This window comes from Struthio camelus, chromosome 15 (assembly GCF_040807025.1).
Source record: "Struthio camelus isolate bStrCam1 chromosome 15, bStrCam1.hap1, whole genome shotgun sequence".
NCBI lineage: Eukaryota > Metazoa > Chordata > Aves > Struthioniformes > Struthionidae > Struthio > Struthio camelus.
The window spans coordinates 21031703-21050217 of NC_090956.1; the positions used below are offsets into that span (position 1 = coordinate 21031703).

The window sequence follows — 18515 nt, forward strand, 5'->3', positions numbered from 1 at the left end:
GAAAGCTACTTAAAATAGATCGTAGGACTACAAAACAGGGTCTCAAAAGTTAGTAAATACAAGAGTTGATCGATTACACAGTGCCAGGAGGAATAATTAGACCATCCACTCTGAATATTGTACGCCTATACATCTCAAGCAGGCACCAATATATTAAGGTAAAAATAACGTGGCTGACTTGCACCTTTCCATTCTGAAGAGGTGAGACTGAACTTTGCTTGGGAAGAAGGTGTCAGTGCCTGAGATCTGCACAGGGGAGCAGAATGGAGCAACTGAAACATGCAGAGGGAACCTGGAGGTTTTTTGGTCCCAGAGAAACATCATTTCAAGTGTAATTAAATTGCTTTTCAAAGCCCAATGAGCCATATGAATGCCGCATATGTGGGATGCATACAGAAATAAGGAAGAAACTGAATATGATGAAGAGCTGAGTGATACTCTCACAAGAGCTTAGCAGGGACCCAGGAATGACCTAGCTGTGTAGCTCATGCAAAGAGCAGCTACAGAAGTTGAAAAATGCATGGGGTATCAATCCTATGTTTGAACCTACCACAAAATCCTGGGGGCTAGTGAGATGCTTGTCCTGCAGAAAAGGTATTCCGTATGGACCTTATCCTGCCTCAGGCTGGTAACCCTCACCCAGTCCCTCAAAACCCTGAAACACGTCTGTAACACTAAGCATGTGAAGTAGTCCTAGTAAAGGCCAAACTCTGCTGAATGGAATTAGGAGGCTCAGTGCATGACAAGATGGCTTTTTGCAGTCTGCTGCAGGGATTTTTCCATCTTTCTTTGAAGCATGTGGGCACTGTCTGAAGCAAGAGAACAGGTTAGATGGGTTCCTACATTCCTGGCTATAAAATTCATAGTGGCAGAATTGATTCTACATATCATTTCATTTTTTCTGCATTGTAGGTGGCAGCAGGCGTATGCTAGATTGGCTTACTTTCATTGTCATCCTCAGACAGCACAATCTTCTTTTCAGTTCCAGCTATTCTTGCACCCTGTGCAGATACAGATAGCAATTCCTTTGTTAAAAAAGCAGCTCTTCAAATTTTTTGAAAAGAATACAAGTAGTCCACCTTCATCACATTTGTTTGAATATGCCTTTATCAGGCCTGCGTGTGGTATTTTCTTGCCCTCTAGTTTTTAAATCAAGTTCAATGATCTTTGCTTATCTACTAAAGCCACTTTGACAACTAGTTGCACTGATGGGAATGTGCTTTTTCAGCAATGATTTTTGAAGCTTTGTAGTTATAAGTTTAATTTTTTTGACTTTTTTAGAACAGTGATAATTCATGATAATTGGTCTATAATTTTGTTGGTGGTTGCTGAGGGAACAATGACCATGACATGATTGCATTCAATTTGGGTAGAGAATACTCAATTCGTTAACAAAATTACTGGGTGCTTTAAAAAGTTAAACCCCAAGCAAAACTGATGATGGCAAATGATAGACAGAAAAACATGTGGGAAAAGAAAATTTATTTCCAGAGAGCCACCAAGCTAGAATCACAAAAGAGGAGCCCCCTCATCCTGTGTCAGTGGCATATTAAAAGCAATAATTAGCAATAAAAAAGATGTCTGTAATAAGTAGATGAAAGGGGAAATGGATAGCAATTTTCTCCACTTCATAACTAGTAATTTGCATCAGCAATGCTACAGGGCAAGCAATGCACTGAGCCATTACTCTGTAGGGGACTGCATTTGTGGGTAATGCCACCTTCTGGCTGATCTCAGCTCAACAGAAATTTACTCCCTCATCCCTGCCTAACTTGTTGAAAATCAGGCTGGGGTTTTGGGCTGGGGTGTAAGTTTGTGTGTCAGTCCCAGGTGTACATCCCTGCTCCCTGCTCCGTTTTAGGCACAGCTGGAGGAAGTTGGGGTCCTGTCTTGGGAGCTGAGGGGAGCTGTGCCCCGGGTTGCAGATTCAGGGGTGTCTCTGAGCAAAAGTCCTGGGGATGGCTGAAATATGCCAAGCTTAGTCCTCCTCTGCCCTGTGCCAGCGTCCTTGCATCAGCCTGCACTAAGGTGGGGGCGAGGGGGGAGCAAGGGGATGCTGTGCCAGTCTTCCCCGCTTGAGCACCAGGATGGGGAGAGTTGGGTCCAGTTGAAGGCCAAGTCAGAGCAGGAAAGGGGCATCTCTCCCTTTGCCTTCCACACCCAGCAACGGTTAGCAAACATCCTGAGCTGGAAGCTGCTCCTGGAGTGTGATAGTCCCAGGAAACCAACCCTCCATACGCTGCCCTGTTTCCTCTATAGGAAGGAGGTCTGCCCTGCTAACCTCCATAACAGAGTCCACAAGGTAGTAACGCATGGTTTGCAAAACTTTTTCCGGTCATTTTAAACTGGATCAGGTCCTGTGGTGTTCTTGAAGCCTCTGTTCTAGGAAATGGAAAAAGTTCCTTCCTTTTTTCCCTTCTCAGTGTTAGCAGCGCTTACCAGATCCCTCACCCATGGCTCCCTCCCAGGCTGAAGGGTGTGCTTAGTCTCTCCCCTTTTGGATGCCACTCCATCTCCCTGCTCATCTTCCTCACCCTTCTCTCTCACCTACCCCATCCTTTTTGAGACGATGGTAACTGTGCATGCAAAGTATAGCAATCCCAGCAATCCCTTCCTGATGTGTTTTTTGCTTTTTTAACCAACACAGTGCTGATATTCTGAGAGAACTACCCACAGTGACTCCAGGATCTCTTTCCTAAATGATAATAGCTCATTTAGAGCCCATTGCAGCATACGGATAGAGTTATTTCTTCCCATGTACCTTGCCTTGAATTTAATTATGTTGAATTACTAACAAACAAAGAAGGTCTAGTTGGAGATCACAGAATCACAGAATCATTTAGGTTGGAAGGGACCTCTGGAGATCATCTAGTCCAACCTCCCTGCTCAAGCAGGGTCCTCTAGAGCAGATTGCCCAGGATCACATCCAGACGGGTTTTGAATGTCTCCAGGGAAGGAGACTCCACTACCTCTCTGGGCAACCTGTTCCAATGCTCTGTCACCCTCACAGTCAAGAAGTTTCTCCTCAGGTTCAGATGGAACTTCCTGTGGTTCAGTTTGTGCCCATTGCCTCTTGTCCTGTTGCTGGGCACCACGGAGAAGAGGCTGGCCTCATCCTCTTGACACTCCCCCTTCAGATACTTGTACACGTTGATGAGATCCCCTCTCAATCTTCTCTTCCCCAGGCTGAACAGGCCCAGCTCTTGCAGTCTTTCTTCAGAGGAGAGATGCTCCAGCCCTCTAATCATCTTGGTAGCCCTCCGCTGGACTCTCTCCAGGAGTGCCATGTCTCTCTTGTACTGGGGAGCCCAGAACTGGACACAGTACCGCAGGTGAGGCCTCCCCAGGGCTGAGGAGAGGGGCAGGATCACCTCCCTCCACCTGCTGGCAACACTCTGCCTAATGCACCCCGGGAGACCCTTGGCCTTCTTGGCCACAAGGGCACATTGCTGCCTCATGCTCAACCTTGTTGTCCACCAGGACTCCCAGGTCCTTCTCTGTGAAGGTTGGGGGCAGCCTTGGCTGCAGTGACCATGAGATGGTGGAGTTGAGGATCCTACGAGGAGGGAGCAGGGCAACGAGTAGGTTTGCAACGCTGGACTTGAGGAGAGCTAACTTTGGCCTCTTGAGGGACCTACTTAGGGGAATCTCATGGGGTAGGGCCCTAGAAGGAAGAGGGGTCCAAGAAAGCTGGTTAATAGTCAAGTATCACTTCCTCCAGGCTCAAGAGCAGTGCATCCCTCTGAGGAAGAAGTCCAGCAAAGCGGATTCAGCAGGAGACCTGCATGGATGAGCAAGGAACTCCTGGCCAAACTCCAGCAGAAGAAGGAAGTGTACAGAATGTGGAAAAGGGGACAGGCCACTTGGGAGGAATACAGGGATGTTGCCAGAGTATGCAGGGATGCGACAAGGAAGGCTAAGGCCCATTTGGAATGAAATCTGGCAAGGGATGTCAAGGCCAACCAGAAGGGCTTCTTCAAATACATCACTAGCAAAAGGAAGACTAGGGAAAACGTGGGCCCACTGCTGAATGGGGTGGGTGCCCTGGTGACGAAGGATACAGAGAAGGCAGAGTTATTGAATGCTGCCTTTGCTTCAGTCTTCACTGCTAAGGCCAGTCCTGAGGAATTGCAGACCTTGGAGACAAGAGAGGAAGGCTGGAGAAAGGCAGACTCTCCCTTGGTGGAGGAGGATCAGGTTAGAGATCTTTTGTCCAAACTTGACATCCATAAATCCATGGGCCCTCATAGGAAAACCCACAAGTGCTGAGGGGACTGGCGGATGTTATCGCTAGGCCACTCTCCATCCTCTTGGAAAGGTCCTGGAGATCAGGAGAGGTGCCTGAGGACTGGAAGAAGGCCAATGTCACCCCAGTCTTCCAAAAGGGCAAGAAGGAGGAGCCAGGAAACTACAGGCCTGTCAGCCTCACCTCCATCCCTGGAAAGGGGATGGAACAGCTCCTCCTGGAGGTCATCACTAAGCATGTGGAGGACAAGAAGGTGATCGGGAGTAGTCAGCATGGATTCCCCAAAGGGAAATCATGCTTGACCAATCTGATAGCCTTCTCTGATGGGATGACTGGCTGGGTAGATGAGGGGAGAGCAGTGGATGTTGTCTACCTGGACTTGAGCAAGGCTTTGGACACTGTCTCCCATCACATCCTCCTAGGCAAGCTCAGGAAGCGTGGGTTGGATGAGTGGACAGTGAGGTGGATTGAGAACTGGCTGGATGGCCGAGCTCAGAGGGTTGTGGTGAACGGCGCAGAGTCAAGTTGGAGGCCTGTGGCTAGCGGTGTCCCCCAGGGGTCAGTCCTGGGTCCAGTCTTGTTCAATGTATTCATCGATGACCTGGAGGAAGGGACAGAGTGCACTCTCAGCAAGTTTGCTGAGGATACTAAACTGGGAGGAGAGGCTAACACACCAGAAGACTGTGCTGCCATTCAGAGGGACCTGGACAGGCTGGAGAGGTGGGCGGAGAGGAACCTCCTGAAGTTCAACAAGGGCAAGTGCAAGGTCCTGCACCTAGGGGGAAATAATCCCATGCAGCAGTACAGGCTGGGGGTCGACCTGCTGGAAAGTAGCTCTGCTGAGAAGGACCTGGGAGTCCTGGTGGACAACAAGGTTGAGCATGAGGCAGCAATGTGCCCTTGTGGCCAAGAAGGCCAAGGGTCTCCCGGGGTGCATTAGGCAGAGTGTTGCCAGCAGGTGGAGGGAGGTGATCCTGCCCCTCTCCTCAGCCCTGGGGAGGCCTCACCTCGAGTACTGTGTCCAGTTCTGGGCTCCCCAGTCCAAGAGAGACATGGCACTGCTGGAGAGAGTCCAGCGGAGGGCTACCAAGATGATTAGAGGGCTGGAGCATCTCTCCTCTGAAGAAAGACTGCAAGAGCTGGGCCTGTTCAGCCTGGGGAAGAGAAGATTGAGAGGGGATCTCATCAACGTGTACAAGTATCTGAAGGGGGAGTGTCAAGAGGATGAGGCCAGCCTCTTCTCCGTGGTGCCCAGCAACAGGACAAGAGGCAATGGGCACAAACTGAACCACAGGAAGTTCCATCTGAACCTGAGGAGAAACTTCTTGACTGTGAGGGTGACAGAGCATTGGAACAGGTTGCCCAGAGGGGTAGTGGAGTCTCCTTTGCTGGAGATATTCAAAACCCGTCTGGATGTGATCCTGGGCAATCTGCTCTAGAGGACCCTGCTTGAGCAGGGAGGTTGGACTAGATGATCTCCAGAGGTCCCTTCCAACCTAAACGATTCTGTGATTCTGTGAATTACCTTTGATGTCTTACTGCTCAGCCATTCGACATCATGAGATCCCAATTCTTTATCGTCAGCTTTAGGTTTGACCACTCTGAAACACTTTGTATCATCAGCACAGTCTGTTCTCCTTTATGCATGAATAGCACAGGTCTGGCACAGATCCTGTGCATTTATTCCTGCCCTTTGTCTCCTCACTTTTAACCAGTTAATATATAAGCAATACTTTACTGTTATTCCATCCCATCTTAATGCCCTGAAGACCTTCTGGAGGGAGATTTTTTTCAAAGATTCTTGAAAATTGTTGTTTAATATATCACATGATTCACCACTATTCACATCCTCCAAGGAATTCTAGCAAAACCTCCCTCCTCAAAGCCATGCTGACATTGCCTCAATATATTTTATTTATCCACTTGGTTTCTGATTCCATTCTTAATTACTGCTTTTAGCAAATTTTCCTAGTACCAAAATCAGACATAAGAGTCCAGTGTTTCTTGAAGCCCTTTGGAGTCCTTTCTATAAATTAACCTCCTCTAAAAATTTGCCACCTGCTTTTACAGTGCTGTGGAGGTCAGATCAGGTCATGTCATAGGTATCGTGGTACAGTTAGACACCTTGTACCTCCTTCCCGCTGCAGATGTTAGAACATATGTGGGCTTTGCCCCGAGCACGCACTGTTTCAGTCCCCTGCCAGCCACAGTGGGTTTCTAGCAGACTTCCTGCTTTTGATGTGTTTGCAAAATATATACTGTTATTAATTTTTATGCAATAAGGAAATTATGCTCAAAATATTTTTCATCTATCTGAATGTGGTCTTTAACTTGCTGGGGTTTATGCATCTTGCTGTTTTCCTTGTTTGAAAAGAACATGTCAGTTTTTGAAGATTTTTGTAATTTTAATTTTATTTAATTATTTGTATTTTAGGTAGCTAAACCATCCTTCTGGGGTCTCCACAGGGTAGAACCTCTTTTACTAGGTGGCACACATCCATACTAGCTAGATATTTCCCTATCGTTTGCAAGTATTTTGCTTCTGTATTTGATTTGCAGTCCTTCTAGCAAGTTTCTTACGTAGTTCATTTTTGCAAAGATAAGGAAGCTATAGAGGTTTTTATCCTTAACTTCTCCCTCTTTATTGCTTGAGGGTTCCTACCAGAGTGCTGAATATCCTACATTATGCTTACTCTGACAGACTGGTTCTTCTGCAACACTGTGAGCAAGGTCCTGTTTGTTGCTGAGAGCTAAATCAAGAGTAACTCATGCCTAAGACCAGCCATGCCAGGTCAGACTAAAGGTCTGTCTAGCCCAGGATCCTGCCATTAACAATGGAGGAGCATGTAATGATGCTTCCTAGAATATTTTCCCAAATTTTGGCTCAGGATATGCCTCTTCTTGTGGTTCTCTAACTAGGGTCTCAAGATGCAGTCATTTAGAATGGATTTGCTGTGACATTTCACTACTTGAAGTCTCCACTATACTCTGGTTCCTTGCTCTCCCAGCCCTGTAGTCTTTCTTAGCATTTTGGGGTACTGTCTCCAACCTTACTGGGCAGTTTATATGATAGTCTTAATACCCTCTTCTTTTCATTCTCCATGTTTCACGGTCCATTCCCTGTGGATTCATGCTGCTTCCTGATGCATGTAATTCTCGCTTGATTCAATGCCCATCTCACATGCCAGCATTCCACAAGCTTCTTCTCCATTCTCATTCCTGGGCTGTTCCCTTCACTGCATCCCTGGGGTTTTCCCTCATGCTTTATCCTCATCTAAAACCGGGCTGCTCACTCCATTCAGCTGGGATCTCACTCATCTGTAGAGCAGCATGTGCATTTGATCTGCACTTGACTGCCTGTTGTTCTAATGTCCCACATAAATGAGACTTCACCTGTAGAGAGTGTTCCTCACTGTCTCATTTCTGAATTGTACTGACTTCTCTCATTCCTTTATCGATGGGATGGAGTTATGAATTTGCCTTTGAATGATTCTCCATTCCCCCGTCCACTGATCTACACCCCGTTGTCTTTGATTTTAAAGCCCTCCTATGATTGTTTTCATTTTAAGGGCTACCAGTTTGGCTTTATTTCTGCTTAGACAGAGCTCATCTTTCCTGGAGATGCTCCCTCTATTGGCAAGTTTCCCTAATTTTTTCTAAGTCTAAGCCTTTCTTCCCTATGGTCACAGACCACAGCCCCCATTTCTCTGTCAAGTCCTGCAGTGGAAATGGGAACCCACCAGAAGATGCACCTGCAGAACTCCCAGTCATTACCCTTCTCCCAGTAACATAAGTTTTGCATTCAGATCTCCTTATCTGTCCCTCCCAATATCACTGGTGTCTCCATGGACATGAACTCCCCAAGAAATTGTCCACTTTAGCTGTGGTTCAACCCTCCCCCTGGCTCTGCTGTTGCCTACTCATGGGGCTGGGATGCTCATATTCATCGCATACACTTAGGTCTGCATTTTATTTCAGCTCAAAAACTGTATGGAGATGCAAATGGCAATGGGCTGATAGCCTCATGCCCAAGGATCATAGGAAACCACACCAGGAACGCCAGCACCACCCATGAAAGGAATCAGGGCCGAGGTCATGGCAATGTCCTCATAGGAACTGGCCCTCAGAGGAGGTGTCATTCCTCTTCCCAGGTCTCTGAACATGACTTCAGTACTGACACCAGTGAGACTATTGAACAGGGCACGCACTTAAATGCCAAAGTGCTGCCTTCCAGCTCCGTTTGCAAAAGATTGGACATGACTTTTGGAAAAAAGGGGCTGGTCTGCAAAGAAGAGTGACCTTCGTTTCCTGCTCAGGGACAGAAATCCAGGCATCGTTATGCCCTTCAAACATGGCTCTGCCAGGGAGCCGTGGCCACAATAACAGCTTGCAACGGGGTCTGACTGCCACACACCCACACTGTGCTCTGAGATGCGATGAGTGTGGTTGAAGCAGCTGCAGCAAAGCCCTGCTAACTCAGCAGCCCTAAGAGACCTGCTGGCCCCTCTGCTACCTCCAGCCCCACCACTGCAGTCCCTTTGGCATCTCATTTTTGGCTAAGTAGTAGAGAGAGTTACCTGGGTTTCTGGTTGTCCCACTTGTTGAATTGACCAGGAAGACTGATGTTAACAGTTTCTTTCCTCAGCAGTTTCCCAGGAGCCTTTGGTGCTGAGACAGAAACTGCTGCTTTTCTCACATGCTGTCAGCTGCCTCCATATCTTAATGGAGAAAGGAAATTGGAAAAGGTGAAGCAGCCTCAGGTGAAGTCCTCTTCCTGCCTTTATGCAACTGTAAGGGTTATACAAAATTTTTCTACACAGGCACTCTATTAGGTTTAGAAAATTAAATGTAACCTGTATAACTGCCCACCTGCACTGAGCCGGCAACACTGACTACAGTTCATTCAGTTTCTTTTAAAGCAATGTTTAAAGTGAGATTTTAACACTCTTCCTTGCACTCTTCCTCTCTTTCTACAGGGTGGGAGGGTGCATGATAGAGGTCATTTGCTGTTTGCATCTCCACTGAAAGCTTTAGAGCTGGCTGGATTCGCTCTTCCAGGAAGAGGTCTTGGAGAAAGGAGTTGGCTAAACTTTTAGGGCATGATCCAGCTCCCTCTGCAATTAACAGGAGCTTGCAGGATTTGGCCTTTATGTGTTGAGGAAGTTATATGCTACTGTGCTAGGCAGAAACCTGCAGTCAGCAGGAGTGGCAGCAGAAAGAGCACTAGATATGCCCTTCACGAATCTCCTCAGTGTCTAATTGATTATGTCGCCCTTATCTCATCCCTGTCTGCCCGGAATGGCAGCCATCAGTCAAGCACATGGCTTGTCAGATTTATATGCTGGCACAGATCTGAGAGTGCTGATCTTTACAGAGCCCCCCAAAGCTGCCAGTTCTTAAATTGCTATTAATGAGATAAGGCTGTTTCCTTTCATCCAGCAGTAAGGTGAGGGTGAGCTCTCACAGTGGTGCTACAGAGGATGGCTGAGTCATGGGAGAGGTCTCAGGAGCCATTTCTCTCTACATTGCCAGTTCACATTCAGCCCTTGCAAGCGGTGCAAGTCATTTCCACAGGAGAGCTGCCTGGGAGTGTGCCATGCCAGGAAAACAGCTGATCTGCCCATCTGGTTGTTGCTGAAGTGGTATGTTGCTGCCTTCTGGGCAGTAAAAGCCTTCCCAGCTGCATTCATCACCTCTCTGATCACAGCATGCCCTGGATGCTCTAGCAGCTGTGGAAGAACACCAACCACAGATACTGCCAGGCACATCTTCACCATGCTGGAGAATGGCAGTGTAGCAGGGCAGGGAAGGAGGATGCAGGCAAAGGTGGCAAGGATGCCCCTTGCTCAGCTCCCAGGACACTTTGCAGGTTAGCGGGGCCAGAGCTTACAGCAGCTCCCTGCAGACCTCTGCCAGAAAAATCCCATCTCAAGGAGAGCAGTGCCTGCATAGAACAGCATGGGATGAAAAATTTCCTCCCATCCTAACCTTCCCAGCCCAGCAGGCCACGAATGAAAATCTTCCTGTGGCTGAGCACTGCGAGGGGAGTCCTTTCTCCCTTCCTGTCTCCCCTGACTGCAGCCCAATGAGGCCTCTGTAGTTGAGCCTATGGTTTTGGGATGCATAGCCAGCCATCCCTGCTGTGGGGGGTCCCCGAGTCAGGGAGACACTGGAGCTGCATGCGAAGCATGTAAACACAGGCAGAGAGCTGGGAAACCCTGACCTGGCAGCCAAAACCAGAGCAGGCATGCCTTGCAGGGGAAAGGAAGAGGGAATCCCAGCCCCGAGAGAAAAGAGCTGGGTTCTTACCCCAGCAAGCACCTGCACCCAGGCAAGGCAGCAATATCATTTCTTAGATGCCCTAGTTCAGCCAACTTCCCCCAAGCTGCCCTCTGCCTTTCACTCCCCTTCCCAGCTCTCCCCTGCCAAACAGTGGTACAAATATCCACAAGAGCTAGGGTATCCATCTCTAGCTAGGAGATGGCAAGAATGCAGGCAGGGGAGCAGGAGGAACAGAGGAAAAGCCTCTCCTCCCTAGAGCCTGTGCAGTTGTCCCTCATGGCAATGCTGAGAAGTCAAGCGTCTTTACCATCCCTTTGGTGTTCCCGGTGCCAGGGACACTGGAGCTGCAGGAACTGCCAGTGTCTTGCTTGGGAAGTAATAAGCATACATTTTTCCCTACAATGACATCAAATGGGAACCCCTGTCCCTTCTCCTTTTATGTCGCCAGTGTTTCCAAGGCAAATGGTTCTATCTCCATCCTGCCTTACTACATAGAGCATGTAACCAGGGAGGATCCAAGCATTTGTAAGTGAGCACACCCTTAAACATTAGCAAATCCTTCATGTTGTGTTGTTGATAACATCCTAAACATTAGGCAGGAGGTTGCATGGCAGTGCCTCCTCCTGGAGCAAGGAGATATTGCAGATACTTTAATGAGTCCTGCAGTCCCCTGAGCTCAGCCCACCTGCAATCTGGGGAGTTTTTGCTCCACACACCAGGCTGCTTCAAGTGAACATCTTTCCAATCACAGATGTCCGAGCTGATCCCTTGCTCTAATTAGAAACTCAAAATCCTAGTGTTCCTCTTCCTGGGAGGCGGCGCTCTGATGTAATAAATAAAGTTCCCTTTTGCCACATCCAATATTGCATCAAGTGGGAAGAGATTAGGATAAAATAGGAGATGGTATAGCAGAACTTGGCTGTACTTGTTTGTCTCTGACCCCATTGCTGATGGGGTGCATCTATCCAGGGAAACATGATCCAAAGGGAGAGCGGGACAAAGGGAGATGCTGCCTGAATGCCTTTCATCGTGAAACGAAGTATGGGACACACAATGCCAGGATTTCTGAACCAGACAGAGGAGGAAGGCAGCACGTTGTCAGCCCCCTGGCAAGCGTTCCCTCCATAGTGTGGCACCAGCCTCTTCTGCAGCCATCATCCCACACCTTCCAAAACCCATCAGGAAAAGGCAGACTTTATGGGAGGCAGATGAGCGGGAAGGGCCCGGCCTCATTTGTTCCCGTGTTGCTGTGCTTGATGCTGCATTGTCACTCCATCATTAGCTAAACGAAGCTCCCTGGGGAGAGGCTAAGGGTGGTCATTCTACCTCGGCTGGGAACAGTGGGACCTCAACCCCCCTAGCCTGGTAGCCTGGGGGTCCCCCCTGCAGACTGTCACAGTCACAGTTCAGGAATGCACAGCTTGGCATTGCCCAGTAGTAAAAGGTGTTGCTGCATGCAATGCATCAGAGGCTGGCAGCTGCCTCCTCATGGCTGCCCTGCTAGGTTTGATGGGCTGGCCTCTGGAATTACCCTCCAGGAGTAACTGGGCCGGAATCTGACCCAGGGAAATGGGGATGTGGTGGCAGCCTTCAAGGGAAGGTGGTGATGAACAGCTTGATCTGGTGATCTCCAGAACAAGTAAGTGACCAAATGGTAACAAAAATGTAGTTAGTAGGTTTCAAAATCCAATCAGACCCCTGACCTTTACACCCTACTGCCATTTTTTTTTTTTGCCATGTCCTATGGGTTTCATCTGCTTCTCTGCTCCAGCATGGGTGTACCACTTTACAAATCACTAGAGCAAGCTCCCAGTCCCATGTGTGAAGCTGCTTCATAGAAATGCTACTGACTGTGGCTCATTGCAATATCTCTAATTTTCTGTTTTCTTTCAAAGCCAGGCACAGAGAGAACTTGAATGACGCAATGGAGAAGGTCAAGGGGAAAAATGAGGTAGGAGTAATTGGGGAGGGTCAAACCAGGGCCAGAACAGGGGTGGGGAAGGCAGCAGAGGTGGCTCTATGCTGACTTACATGAGGCTCCAGCTTGGAGGGCTTGGCTTGCAAAGGCACTGACTGCCCCAGATATTCTTCAACATCAGCATCACGCTGCTGGTCTCTCCTGGCTCATCCTCCCCCCCCACACACACTTTAGATTGGCCTAGAGCCTATTTCAGAGGGCTGTAACCACCTCCTGGTGAGTGTCTGCAGACTCCTGCTTGTGTTACTTCAGACAAAGAAGCTCAGCTCTGAGCAGGATTGGATCCCAAGGCTGGACTCTTTCTCAGCTCTGCCTCCTTGTCTCCACTTAGTTGTATACTGAAGTACAAACGTAAACTTTGATGTTAGAACAGCCTGGCACCCCAAAAGGACAGTTATGCCACTAGTACAGTGTCTATTTCCACCGTGCCAATGTTCATTTTTAAACTAAAGTCTACAAGCCACTCTCATTCCTTGGGCAGGGGAGTTTTTACTAGTAAAACTCTGCACTTCGACAGATGAACTAGTGCAGCTTACTGTGAGCATCACCTAAGATGTGATCTGTGTTCGCCTACACTACAGTGAGCAATGGGGTTCGAACCTGAAGGTAAGAGAGCTGCACTCATGCGATTCATTTTGGGTTTGCAGTAGAATACAAGCATCATGTGGGTGCTGTGCAATATGTTTACAAGTGATGGGGGAAAGCAAATTAAGAAAATTCTGGTTTACCAGCCTCCAGCTAGACCATACTTATTGGGAAGGCACACGCCATCCTTGCACTCAGCTAATATGCATTATTCACATTTCAAAGTGTGCATACATGCAGCTCTGCTGAGGGATAGCAACTCACTGAGCTGTGATAACTCCTTCCTCTTTCTGAGCCTTATAAACAACTTTGCTGTATGCTGCTTAGTAGATGAGTGCAAGTAGAAAAGGTTTTCTGCATGGGCAGGTCCTTGTAGCTGCTTGATTTCCTCTGGGAGACAGGCTTCTTGCTCCTCTTGTGTCCTTTGACAAATCTAGGGAAGTGCTTAGAGTGATCTCCGTATTGCTTTGCAGAGTGCCATGCTCTTCAGATGGGCACTGGTGAGCAGCTGGTGTCCAGACACCTCAAACTGCAGCCAGACCAGGACACTCGCTGCTGGGACATAAATACAGGCAAGTCAGTGGGGACACTTCTTCCTTAATAAGGAGATGCAGCTGCTGTACCCTTCCCCCTTTCCTCCTGCTGGGTTGTGTTAGCAGATTCCTCTTCAGCTTTTCTTCGATGAACAGCAAATCCCATCAGCTCTGCCACACAGAAGAGCTGGAACACACTGTGGTCTGTGTTGCAGTGGGATCATTGCTGGCAAAGCCTTGGAGCCTTCCCTTCCCTGGTGCGTGGAGTCTCCCTTGCCATCGCAGGACAAGTCCTGGCATGCGCAATCACAGGGTGTTTGCTTTTTTTTTTATAGTGCTATTTTTCAAGCTGATGCTGCAGCTTCCTCTCTCTCCTATTGAGAAAGCATCACTCTTGTCTTGGTTTTTTCTTTTTTTGGTGGACAGACTCCTCTTACAGGGGTTGGGCAGCAGAGTGTGGATGACTATAAAAAAAAAAAACCTGCTGAGATGAAAAGATCATAGCAGAAAAGGATCTCCAAAGCAGCTGAGATCAAAGCAGTTATTTTAGTATTAATCTAAACCGAGACCTAAGAGAAATTGCTTCTCTTTGTCTTATTGAGAAAGGCAAGCTGCTCAAGCCAATGGGCTGACCTGCATGTCACAGTTTTTCCCCAAATAGCTGCTGGAGGCCCTGGCACTGCCTGGGCAGGAGCTTCCTTGCACGTGCGCAGCCTGTTCACACCCTGCTGCCCCATGGAGGTAAGGCAGGGAGGGGAGAGTGGTGCATCAGAACCCTCTCCTGGAGGGTTGGTAGCACCCAGGTGGGCAACCTGAGCCCCTGCTACCCGCATGGAGACATATCGAGCTGTGGCCGAGGCAGCAGGAGCAAAATGGGGCTGCAGCCTCGTTGGTGGCCTTGTGCCTGGGAAGGGGGTGGGATGCCATGGTGGTGGGCTGTGGCACTGCAGCCTGTCTTCTGGCTGATTTTTGCTCCCAACCACATATGGACCTAACCAGATCTCTGGGCGTATCTTTCAGTGAAGGCTGGCACTCCAGGCGTGCGCTCATGCCTGTAAAGCCCTGCATACGTAGCGCCCATCTCTGCCACCGACCCGGGGCTCTCTGTGCCTCCCTGCCAGTCTCCTCAGCTCCTCTTCCTCCATCACCCTCTGCAATCTTCTGTAACGTGGCCAAGTCAAATTTTTTCCCCCTTCAGTTTTGTCTGTTATCAACACTGGTTTTCGTCACAGTTTTCTCCTCTAGTCCCTTTTTCCTGGCAAACTGGTGGATGGTGGCAGCAGGACACAGCAGCGGGCAGAGCGGTGCAATGGGCTGTGCTCCTTCACCACTGGCTGGAGTGGCCTTCAAGGAGGGGACAGGAAAAGCTCCCTGGGAAGGCAAGCTCTGGGACATGAGCCATGTCAAATCCTTTCAGCGTTCAGCCCTTTTATCCTTATCTAGAAGGTGCCACTTGGTAGCTGAAGTAGCCCCCAAACAGCTTTATTCCCATGAGCACGGCCAGCTCACTCAAAAGCGAGTGAGCCAGCTCAGCTCACGTTAAAGTATGGTCAGCCCAAAAAAATAGGCGAGGCCACAACTCAGCCAGCTCGTCCTTCTAGCCGTGGGGACAGAGAGCCGCGGGGACGTGCAGGTGTCCTGCTCACTGAAACAGGAGGACGCTGGTCCTTTCCAGTGACAGGAAGGAGGCAGGGTGGTGCAAAAGAGACATGCACTTTTCTGCCTGTCTCCTCCCTGTCCAGCCTCATGTATGTGCTGTGCTGGGGCTCAGACCATGTAGGAACATCTAGGCTCCGGCCCTGCAAATAAAGATATTTCTAGCCCAAATGATTGCAGAGGAAAGTTCAGGCATTCAGCTAACATATGTGAGAACAGTCGAGGGACTTTGCAGGACTGGGGGTTTGGGGGGAATAACTGATTCTACTGTGGGGCTGGCAGGAAGGGTCAGCCCTGGCAGGGTCTGAGCCCTGCATGCTGGCACGGAGAGAGGTCAAGCACTGCCTCATGCACACAAGAGCACCTGCATGCAAAGGAATGACCCCTGCACAGATGCACACCTGCAGCTCTCAACCCCTAGACAGACACACAGGAGTGAGCCCTTGTGTGCACACACACACGCGCAAAGTCCCTTAGAAACATGTGCACTCAGATACCCACTTTCTTTACTGAGTTCTTGTACCCACATGCATGCAATTCCTTATAGACTGACATGCAATCTCTTGCACACATGTGCACACACACCCACAAACACACATACTTAAGTGCAAATGTGCAATGCACTACATACACAGATGTGCAATGTGCTGTAGACCCATGCAGATGTGAGCACTCATGCAATGTCCTGGCACATGCACACATTTTCATGCCCTACATACCCACACACACACGTGCATGTAAATGTGCATGCAGTACCCTGCACACCCACTCATTCACTCACATGTGGATACACATACATATGCAATGCCCTGAGCAAATACATATACATGTGCATGTACATGTCTGCACTATGCCTTAAACACACACATGTGCACACGTGTACAATTCCCTGTACACACATACATGCACATACACACATCTATGTGCAATGTCCTGTGCAAATGTACATGTGTGGATATGCACACGTGCACTGCCTTTTACATGCATGTGAACACACACGTGCACGTGCAATGTACTTGCAGATGTGTACATGCAACATGCATGCCATGCCCTCCACACGCAGGTGCATGTGCACACATGCATATGCAATGTCCTGTGTGAGTAGACACACTCGTTTGCATGCACATGCCCATGCAATGCCCTGTGCATGCTCACACAGACACACGCATGTGAAATACCCTGTGCAAACATACAGACACGTTTGTGCATGTGCGTGCAACACGCACGCACACACGTAAACGTGCATGTGCAGCGCTCTGCAGCCTTACACGCGCGCGCATGCACGCGCCATGCCCCGTACGCTAGCAGGCGCGCGCACGTGCAGCGCCCTGCGCGCGCCCCCAGGAGGCCGGCGGCCCCGCGCCACCCCGCCCGGAGACGCGCGTGCGCGCGGCGGGCGGACGGCAGGGCCCGGCGCGGCGCACGGGATGGCGGCGGGAGCGCGCGGGCGGCGCCCGGCGGCAGGGGCGGCCGCGCGGCGCTGAGCGCGGCCCGGAGCCGCCCGGCCCGGTGAGTGGCGCCGGGGCGGCAGCGGCGACCCCGGGAAGCGGGGTGGCTCCACGCAGGGGGAAGCCGAGGAGTGGGGCGCCGCGCCGCGCCGCGGCGGCAGCAGCAGCCCTGCCGGCCGCAGTGCCTGCCGCGGAGAGAGGCGAGGCGAGGGGCCCGCGGGCGGGCGGGGGCGGCGAGGCGAGGGGGCTGCGGGGCCCCGGGGAGGGCCAGGCTCTCGCGAGGGGGATGTGTCCGGTGGGAGCGCGCCCCGGGCAGGCCGGGCTGAGCGCCGAGGCTGCGGGCGGGCGGCGCCGGGCGCGGCCCTGGGGCCCCTGCGCGGGGCGGCGGCGGCTGGCGGCGGCTGGTGGCGACGAGCTGCCGCGGCGGCGCCTCGGACGCGAGGGCTGCGCGAGCGCCCGCGTCTGCGCCCGGCCTCGGCGGCCGCTGTTGCCTTTCCGCCATGGCCGAGCGGGGGGCCTGGCCCCGCGGGTCTGCGGGGAGCCGGCGCTCGGATCCCTCGCTGCGCAGAGCAAACCGTGAAACCTGCGCCTGAAGAGGGCTTGCTGAAACAATCAGTATTTTTATTGCGATAGCTCGGGCTTTTGAGTGGACCAAAGTGCTTTCGATAAGGGGAAGCGTAGAGAGTGCCTGTCGGGGAGAGTGGGGAGAGGCCTCTTGAACCCAGCGTGGCTGGGGAAAATGGACCAAAGTGTTTGACCAGGGCAGGGTCAATTGGGTCCCAGCCTGTTCCTGCTGAGACTGGGAGAGCCTTGGATTTGGGCCAGTTCTGGTTTTGAGGACTGCAGTTCTTCTGTAAAATGTCAAGTAGTAGCTGTGGTAATCCCATTTGATTTTTTTCACTTGGGTTCCTTCTGCCCAGGTTTTGTTGAGTAGTAACTCTGCCAGGTGTCTCTCAGGCATCCTGCCCGCCCTTTCCCCAGTGCCCTGGCTCATGCTGCGCTTCTGGCTGCTGGTGAAGCTGCTGCGCCAGTCTCCACCGGCTCTGCCACACGGCTGTGGGCAGCTCAGGGAAACGTGTTCACGATGCTGCAGTGCACTGAGCGAAGTGAGTTTGTAATTATCCTCTAGCATCTCAGCTACTGCAATGCTGCTGTCAGCATTGTTGCTGGGGGGGGTGGGAGAGAGGGAAGGCCTTGGGTTGCATGTAAAATGCTGAGAGTTTCAAAGATGTAGCTGCTGAAATGTTATAGCACTGGGTTAGAGGGAAGGGAGAGAGTCTACTGTCATTACTGGCCTAGCTGGACTTCCCAGTGATGCCAAGGGTGTGGTAGGGCAGAGAAATATGGGAGGGGTGGTAGGAACCAGTTGCTGGTGGCAGGCGTGTCTGTAAAGTGATTCAGTGTCGTTCAGGAGATGACCTGGTAATGCTGCAGTGCCAGTGGATGTCTGGCCACATGCTGTGTAAGAGATTTCTGCAGTGGAGAGTGCTGTGCAGAGGAGAGAAAGGGGCTTTCACAGTGTGCAGAGGGTAAGGAATGACATGTGTTGCTGTGCAGAGCTTTCCTTACATTTTGCTGTTTCTGTGGGATTGGGGAGGTAGATGGTAGAGAGCAGCTTTGCCTCCTACCTGTTAGTGGCCTGAAGGGGATATGTTTTCTTAGTGAATAACTCCAGGCTAGAGCAGGCTTAAATCACTACGAAGAAGAACATCTTGTGACAGCAGGAAAAGGCAGCTTCCTGTTTAATTAGGATTGCCTGGGGAGAGAATCCTGGGACTGCCTGAAAG

General features: G+C 50.5%; 1 protein-coding gene across 4 annotated transcripts in view; it reads left to right on the forward strand.

Moving 5' to 3' along the window:
- Positions 1-16711: 16711 nt before the first annotated feature.
- The window catches only part of ABCA3 (ATP binding cassette subfamily A member 3), a 49480-nt gene continuing 47676 nt past the window's right edge, over positions 16712-18515 (forward strand). The window contains exon 1 of one of the 4 annotated variants that reach the window (XM_068909236.1): positions 16712-16789. Coding sequence is in view for 2 of the 4 variants with exons in the window: in XM_068909231.1 (XP_068765332.1) it covers positions 17721-17834 (114 nt within the window). In the remaining 2 variants the exon portion in view is untranslated. Of the gene's footprint in view, positions 16790-17653; positions 17835-18515 lie in introns of those variants that run through there. The other 3 variants (XM_068909237.1, XM_068909231.1, XM_068909232.1) reach the window with 3 other exon arrangements.